Source organism: Caloenas nicobarica, chromosome 15 (genome assembly GCF_036013445.1).
Source record: "Caloenas nicobarica isolate bCalNic1 chromosome 15, bCalNic1.hap1, whole genome shotgun sequence".
Lineage (NCBI taxonomy): Eukaryota > Metazoa > Chordata > Aves > Columbiformes > Columbidae > Caloenas > Caloenas nicobarica.
In genome coordinates this window covers 4,177,849-4,186,327 of record NC_088259.1, presented here as the reverse complement: position 1 = coordinate 4,186,327, position 8,479 = coordinate 4,177,849, and the positions used below count along the sequence as shown (strand labels likewise).

Here is an 8,479-nt window from a genome sequence, read left to right as displayed (position 1 = left end):
ACCCCTACACATGAGAGCTCGTAGCAAGGCTTTTCAGGTTCCCCCCCTTCCACAAAAGGACCATGGAGTTACCTGCTCCTTGGAAGGAGCCTCATTGTTCTTTATTGCAGCCTTTCAATAGATAAAGGCTTATAAGAAAGGTGAGAGAGAGACATACTACCATGGCTTGTAATGACAGAACAAGGAGCAGCGGTTTTAAACTGAAAGAGGGTCAGTTTAGATTGGATATAAGGCAGGAAGTTTTCATGATGAGGTTGGTGAGCCACTGGTTGCCTACAGAAGTTGTGGGTGCCCCATCATTGGAGCATGAAGGTTGGATGGGACTTTGACCAACCTCATCTTGTACAAGAAATCCAAGTACGAGTTGGACTAGATGATCCTCAAAGGTCACTTCCAACCCAAAGCAGCCCGTGATTCTTCATCCCGCTTGTCCTGCAATGCTTGAAACATCATCTCCAGGACCTGATGTCCGTCCAGGCCAGCCTGGCCACCTAATCAATACCAACCTCGGCTACAATAACCGAGGCCCCGGTGCTGGGCTGTGGACTGAGCCCTCAGGTATTGTCACAACTCTGTTAGCGGGGAGACCACAGCGCAGAGGGGAGGGGGAGATGGTCTTGGGGAGGCCATAAACCACAATTAGGCGAAAATCAATCATTAAATTCACAGAGAAAGCACCTCCTCTGACCAAACAGGGGACCCCCCGCTCCGCCGCCCGGCAGCAGGCCGGGACCTGCCGCGGCCTTGCGGGGCGGGCCGGGCCGGGCAGGCCGCGCCCCCGGTAGCGTCACGGCGAAGGGCCGGGCCGGGCCGGCGGGGCCGCGGCGGGGAGCGGGAGGAGGCGCCGAGGAGCCGGGCGATGGTGGGGATCCCGGGCGGCTGCCAGTGTAAGAGCCGCGGCGCGGGGCGGGGAGGCGCCGACGCGCTCGGCGCCGCTCGGCCGGGGCCGAAGGGCCTAGCGGGGCCGGGGCCGGGGCCGGGGCCGGGCGGGGGCGGCGGGACGGGGCGGCTCGGCCTGGCCGGGCCGGGGGCGCTGGGCGGCGCGGGCGGAGGGGAGAGCGGGGGGCAGCGGGGCGGGCGGCCCCGCCGCTGGGCTCAGCCCCCCCGGGCCTGCCCTGCCCGGTTAAGCGGTGCAGGGAGCGGTGCGGCGCCCCCCATGCTCCTTCAGCTGCACACGTTTATATACAAAAATGTAAAATATTCCTGTTCGGTTGGTGTGTATTTCTCAGCATGTGGTTCATTGCCCTCAGAGTGTCGGGCAGCAGGGCCAGGAATGACTTTGGGGGGACCCCCACCTGTAAACCAGCCCGGCTGCACCCCTGCGGGGCAGCCCGCTGGGTTTATTTTTAATTTCCAGGCTGGATGGGTTTTGTGACCCGTCCCTGGCACAGGCAGGGTTGGCAGGGCTGCTGCCTGGAGCCCCCCGTCACCCCATGGCATTGGCAGTGGCCAGACCCAGAACACGCGTTGGGATGGGCGGTGACCAGGCACACGTGTGTCTGAACCTGAAGTCTGTCTGTTGCGGCATCCTCTGCTACTTGCGGCTGGGAAGGTGAATAACTGGAGCCCCATTTTCAGTAATTTCTCGAAACAGGTTTGTCTCTGACAGCGGCGAGGCAGGCAGGAGAGCAGGGGAGCGCGTTGCCGCTGCCCAGGGGCAGGGTAGATGCTCAGCCGGTGCTTCTCACCACGTTAACCTCATGATCATTTTTCTCATCTGTGCTTGCGCATGCAGCATTTGTTTATCCACAATCAGGAACGGACCATGAGCCGACCTGGGCTGAGGAGCGAGGTGCCAGACGGAGCCACGATGTCTGTGGGTAGCGGGTATCCAGGCTGACAGCCTGGTTAGGCCATTCACCCACCGGCTGGATCATGGCTCTGCTGATAAGTCATAGTTCAGTGAAGGGAGAAGAGCAGTTAAAAGCACATCCCAAAGCTCAGAGGAAATGAGGGAATTTTAAAATGAAGTGTGATTGCTCACAGGGAAGCAATGTAAAGATAGATGCTGAAGCTAATGTGGAAACTGCGATGGGAGGAGGGCACAGCAGCGAGCAAGCTGTGTTAACATCCACGTGGGTCTGCAGAACCCTGGTACCTGATTGATGGGCTCCAAACCTCGCTGCCAGGGCGGGCTATTCGTTTTGTCGGCCTTGAAGAAAAGGTCCCACAGAAGGAGCTTGGGTGAGATCGCCTGCTTTAACCTCACTGTCCAGAAGTCAGCCCCGTGTGCCTGATCCCCTTTCTCCAGGCTCCCTTTGCAATCTCATTGAAGGAACAGGCACTTACGAGGGCGATTCATCTCACCAGTCTCAGACACCTCTCTCTGGATGAGATGAATTATGTGCTGGAGTTGCCTGGACTTTTTCATTGACTGCAAGGGGAGTCCAGGACAGCCGGCTTAGGCTTTGGCAGCAAGGAGGTAGATGAAACAAATCCCACCTGGTGTGTCTGCTCGTGGTGCAGCTTGACGGTCTGTGCAGTGACTGGTCATGTTCTCTGTTTCTCTTTGAGCACTGGAAGGAGAAGAGCGTTTGAAATCCTTCTTAAAAATAATCGAAGGTAAGAGAGACAGAGATCTTGTGCCTACAGCCGTAGCTTCAGGGTGGGTATGTGAAACCAGTTCCTCTCTCAGCTGTGGCACTTTCTGCAACCTTGGGCAAGTTGAGTGTTTTTCTGGATTGTGGCAGGAACATATAAATTTGTATGTAGCCACTCAGTTTTGCAATATTAAACCCTGTCTGAGAGGAGGGCTTTTCATCTGGGTCCTGTTGACAGAACCAGGTCAGGAGGCGATTGCGCTGACCTGATGCCAGGTACAGCAGGTACAGCAAGGCCATAACCCCTGGCCAGAGGGGGTGACAGTCACCTGGGATGCTTCGGGTGACTCAGCGGCAGCTAAAGCATCGTTTCTCGTGCAGCTTTAATACAACTGTGGCTCAGCATCCATTGGTGAAGTGCTAATGGTAACCCCGGTGAGCCATACAGCTGTTTTGTAAGGATAAGCACATAAAGATGCGTTATAGCCTGCGCCAGCATTATAGATAGAGCAGGTAACGATGTCCTGTTAGTGCCAGTTATTGAACGGGCTGAACACTGGCACAAGACATCACTTAGTTCTTGGGCCTAGCATCTGCCCAAAAACACTGCTGGATTTTATCTTTGGGCTTGAGAACGTGAATAATCAGCTGTAGATTCATATTTTTTATACACACAAATTATATGCATTGCCTTGGTTATCAGCCCAGTGATTTCTGCTGTGTTATAAATACAGTCACTGGCAACGTCAGGAGGTTGCTTGATTTGTTTGGGTGTGTGTTACAGAGAAGTGATTCAGTGCTCAGTGTGAAGCTAGTGATCCGTAAGGAAAGGAGAAATGTGAGACTGCTTTGAAACTTTGGGATCTTACATGGATATTTCCAATGAGCAGAAATTAAAATGGATCTTTGAGGGACCTAGTCTTGATTTTCATATCCTGTAAAATGGAAAGGCTTAAGGTGTTACTCTTCCCTTGCACCGGTGTTCAGGACAGTGAAATATACTGACTTTTTAAAGCAGTCAGAGAAAAGGAAAAATATTTTTTGATTTGCAGCTTCTCTGAGGATAGAAAAGAGCACATACTACAGGTAGAGCTCACATAGTTGACTCTTAAAAGCAGGACTGGAGTGGAATAGTGAGCTGAGTGTCATTTCCGTCAGCCCGCACTGCCAAGGCTTCACAGCTGCCTCGAGATGTTGCTGTAAACCACTGGAAAGAGAAGAAGGAATGCTTGGGCTTCCCTTTCTCTGGCAAGTATCGGAGGTAACTCTTTGACTTCAGAAGAAGGAGGTGGCTCAAAAACTCATGAAGGTGAGAAGTGAATCTGTCTCTCCCCCTCTGATGCAGAAAGTCCCAGAGGCAAAGCTTCCACCCAGACAGAGTTACGTGGAGCTCTTCTAGACTGAAAACCACCTTCCTGAAGACAGTTGTCCAGCCAGTGTCTGGGGCAGAAACTTCTCCTGTGTCCCCGTGACCTTCGCATCTCTCCATGCCGCACCACACGTGTGCACACCCGTGTTTGATTCAGCTACGAAGGTGTCACTGGACATCAGTTTGGCTGTGTTTGTGAACTCCAGGGTGACCAACCCTGACCTTAGAGCTCAGCTGAAATGTTCTTTACTCCGTTTCGTGTCCTGCTAGAGGGAGAAGCACCAACTTCTGCAGGTAGTAACTTATCTGGCAATTGGACTTTGAGCTCAAAATCTGCACATATGTTTTCCTCAAAGACAGGCTTTGCAGTCTTGGTATAATTTAAAGGATCAGACTATTCGGGAAGGGATTTTGTCCAGTGTAGATTTACGTTGGTATTTAAGATAGTAGTTGATAATAGCCCTCAATCTTGGGTTGCAAGTATATTTTCAGAAGATAAATGGCGTGCCATTGTCTTGGCTTTGGGTTCATACGTGACGCTTTAAAGCCTTCTGAAATATTACAGAATTCTCTCGTTACAGGTATGGCTTTGAATGGAAAGTGTAGCGTTGGCTTTTTTTTTTCGGTGGATGTCATAAAATATTTGGATGAATACTTAATGAATGTTTGCAGAATTACTGCTGCTCTTTGAGTGGACTCGATAGACACACCAGTTTGTTGGCATCAATACCAGATTCTCCCTGAACTAAATACCTCTGCATTTTTTAATCCATATGATCTCTTGGGAGTTGGTCTGTCACTTCCTAATCGTGCACCTAGTTGCTGTAGCAGCAAGTTGCTCCGAATATATCACCTGGGATGTTCGCGCCTGGCTTCTGTATGTGTTTTGTCACGCCATTTCTGACAGGTGGCAACAGGGGGAAGAGAAGATGGTATAAAATTCTAAAGGAAAGAAAACAGGAAGAGCTTGTATGTGGTAGGTGTACGTGGGAGTAGGCTGGTGTGGCCAGGGACTGGTGAGGGGTGGTTGGGTTGACACGATCCAGGGACCTTCCCTGACACCCGCCTGGCTGACAAGGACTCTTTGGACATCTTCCCAGGAGTGGTGAGCACACCAATGCTTAGCCTAGTAACTCCTTACATCCTGGCTACGTTTTGTGTCTGTTAGGCAACAAATATTTGCTTTATACTGCTAAGTTGTTGTGCATCATGCCTGAAGAGGCTCTTTGCATCTGGTCAGAGGCGCCTGAACAAACTGAGCTGTGGTGTGGGGTCCATCTGTGCGGTCGCATGTTGTCAGAGCTCCGGGTTGCTCTCTCTTGTCTGCTTGGAACATGGTCAGCTTTCTTTTCTTTCGTCAGTGTTGTGGAAGACAACATTTTGTGGCTATGTTCTTGGGAGCAAACATTTTGGTGGGTCTTGGTTAAGCAGAAACTTAATTTAACACTTTTTCAAAGGACAGGGATATCTCCCCTTGCGGCATTTCCGGGTTGGGATGAGATTAATTTGCTTATCTTAGGTGAAGGCAGGTAACTGCACGTGCAGGGGAGGTGCTGTGGTCAGGATGTTCAAACACAAAGAAGTCAAATGGCTCCCACGTTCCTCCCCTGCTGTGGAAGCTCTTTTGCATTCAAACACCCTGTCTAGCAGATCTGCAGGCAGGACTCTGCCCTCCTCCTCCTCCCTGATTAGGTTTGGTAGGGGCCGAAAAGCCACTGATGAATTGTGACTGTAAAGAACTGAACTTTGAGGGGAGATGAAAAAAAACCTTCAAAACATTTTCTGCCCTGGCAGTGTGTACGTGGGTCGGTAATGGGGTTTATCTTCTGACATCATTAGGATCTCTGACATTTCTAGCTTAGAAACAATAACTTGCCTTATCCGTTGTCATGTTTTTCTAATTAAAGACAAAGCTTGGTAAATATTTTTTAAATGATTGAATTTCCCAAGTATGGAAAACACATGTCAGGAGTCAGGCTGGCTGCGTCCAATGCGCCTTTTCCCATCGCGTCCCTTGGAGCACGCAAGTGCAAATACAGATTTAGAGCTGTGGGTGACAGGTTTATCTGGGATGATTAGCAAGGATTTATAAACCAGGAGGGGATTTACTTCGCTTTCCCTCCCTCCTCTTCCCCCTTCTTTCCACCCCCTCCTCGACCCCCATCTCAGAAATAGGAAATTGGGATCACATTAAACCCTAATTGGTTTGGCTCCAGCGCTAGTTCGGTGGCTGCCAAATAGTTAATTTATTGCGTGAGAGCTTGGCCATGTGTTGAGAGGCAAATTTGCTTGAAGCAAGAGATCTTTGTAAACTGTACATCCCTTCCCGTGCCAGGTCCTGTTTACAGCAGCACCGGTGCAGGGAGTGTTTTCCATCCCCGTCCCGGCTGGACCTGCCGCGAGGCGGCTGCGCTGCAGGAATAGTTCCCTTAAGAGCTTAAAGTGGTTTTAGCTGGACTTGGCGATCGACATTTGGAAACTGCCAGCTAGATAAGGCGTGGGAGGCTCTCAAGAGAATAAATGCATCTGTTTGGGAGATAACAGCAGGCCTGGGCTGTCACCGCAGAGGTGGGGATTCCCTGGGGTGGCAAGATGGCTTTTCCTGGATGGTGTGAGGAGGGGCAGACGGGAAGCAGGTGTGGATCTGGCCGGCTGCCCGTGGCCCCGCAGGCGCCCTCCTGGTCCCTGCCCTTCTCTGTGAGGTCGCTTGGGCTGGTGGCTGTCAGACATAGCCCACCTGGAGTCCTGCGTCCAGCTCTGGGGCCACCAGCATCAGAAGGACACAGACCTGCTGGAGAGGGGCCAGAGAAGCCACAGAAATGATCCAAGGCTGGAACAGCTCTGCTGGGAGGACAGGCTGAGAGAGTTGGGGTGTTCAGCCTGGAGAAGAGAAGCTCCGGGGAGACTGTATAGCAGCCTCCAGTTCCTAAAAGGGACCTACAGGAAAGCTGGAGAGGGACTTTTTACAAGGGCATGTAGTGACAGGACAAGGGGTGATGGCTTTAAACTGGAAGAGGGGAGATGTAAGGAAGAAATTCTTCCCCATGAGGGTGGTGAAACACTGGCCCGGGTTGGCCAGAGAGGTGGTGGCTGAACCATCCCTGGAGACATCCCAGGCCAGGCTGGACGGGGCTCTGAGCAACCTGAGCTGGTGCAGATGTCCCTGCTCATGGCAGGGGGGGCACTGGGGGAGCTGGGGAGGACCCTTCAACCCAAACCGTCCCGCGATTCTGTGATTTCTTGTTGTTTGCTGGTGGATCCCAGGCACAGAGTTGTGTTTGGCTCCTGCAAAGGTTTCTGGAGGTTGGACTCCAGCAGAAGAGCTTGCATGGCCTCGAAGGACGAGCAGCCCTTATTTAGGCTGTCGCTGACACTGCATCCCCTGGCACTCGAAAGGGAGTTATTTGGATTAAAGAGAATGCTGCAGCCTGAGTTAAAGAGTCTCACTGCTGGCGTGGCTCCAGTTTTGGAGTATGATTTGAAAGAGGCTGTGTAAGGAATAAATCCACGGCTGTGGCATTTTCTTTCATTTCTCGCTGAGTTAAATAACAAACTTTGTGTTAGGAAGCTGCTTCCAGCTCCGAGGCAACAGAATTATTACCGCCGTGCTCAGCAGCACCCTTTCCATGTCAGCTGCTATTTCCATTGTGAACTTGATACCTGAAGGCTCAATATTGTGACCCTTTAATTTTCAGCTGCTGAAACGTACCATGTGAGTTGGCTAAAAGGGAAGAGCTCAGAGGGGAATTTGAAATAGTTATGCTGTGGGAGCAGTGTGTTTCTTTGGGTATTTCTTAAGTGCTGAGTGTTTAGGAGAAATTGATAGGTAGTAGCAATGCACTCTTAGCAATACTTTTCCTTCAGTAGCTCTTGCTTCCTGGGATGTAATAAAATCCATTAAGTTCTATTTATGATCTAAGGCCCAATATAGTAATAGTTTTATTTGGATAATAGTGGCTGTTTTACCTATAATCAGAATACTGAACACTTCCAGGCATACTGCAAAACCCAAGCTGTGTATTTAGGGAGGTGCAGGGTTGGCACAGTCAAATGTTGGCCAGTTTTTCCAAGGAGTTAGGCATTGGTTCAAAAATAAAAAAACGTGTATCAAGCTGAGCATCTTGTACCGAGACAGCTCCTGCCCATGGCTGCCCTGGATTTTTCAGCCATAGCAGGTTCAGGCAGGCAAAGGGGAAACAAACTGGACAGGTATTGGAAGCAAAGAGCGATGGTTTGGTTTAGATAGAGCATCTTTCCACCGCGAGGTCTGAAGACAGGTTAAACATTCATCAGGCAGCCACTCCCTACTTTTGCATCTCCTCCGTAGTTTGAAACGCAGCCATTTCTGGGATGAGCTTATGTAATTACTTTAAAGTACATCGTACTACCACCACTTTTGGCAGGAAGGAAGGAGGAATACTGTGCTCCATCGCCAGACAAAATAGAAATCAACAATTGGGATTTTTCTCAAAGAGCGGATCTGTCTTCTGGGCCATTAAATCCGAGTTGGATGGAAGCCTTGTGCCCATTTTGCTTTCGCGATGCGAGCGTGGCATTCTGCAACACGCAG

At 50.8% G+C, this 8,479-nt stretch overlaps 1 protein-coding gene across 2 annotated transcripts in view; it reads left to right on the top strand.

The window, feature by feature from the left end:
• The first annotated feature begins 803 nt into the window (after positions 1-803).
• Positions 804-8,479, top strand: part of CBFA2T2 (CBFA2/RUNX1 partner transcriptional co-repressor 2) — a 65,486-nt gene continuing 57,810 nt past the window's right edge. For both annotated transcript variants that reach the window (XR_010607046.1, XM_065645679.1), the window contains exon 1: positions 804-887. Coding sequence is in view for 1 of the 2 variants with exons in the window: in XM_065645679.1 (XP_065501751.1) it covers positions 860-887 (28 nt within the window). In the remaining variant the exon portion in view is untranslated. The remainder of the gene's footprint in view (positions 888-8,479) is intronic.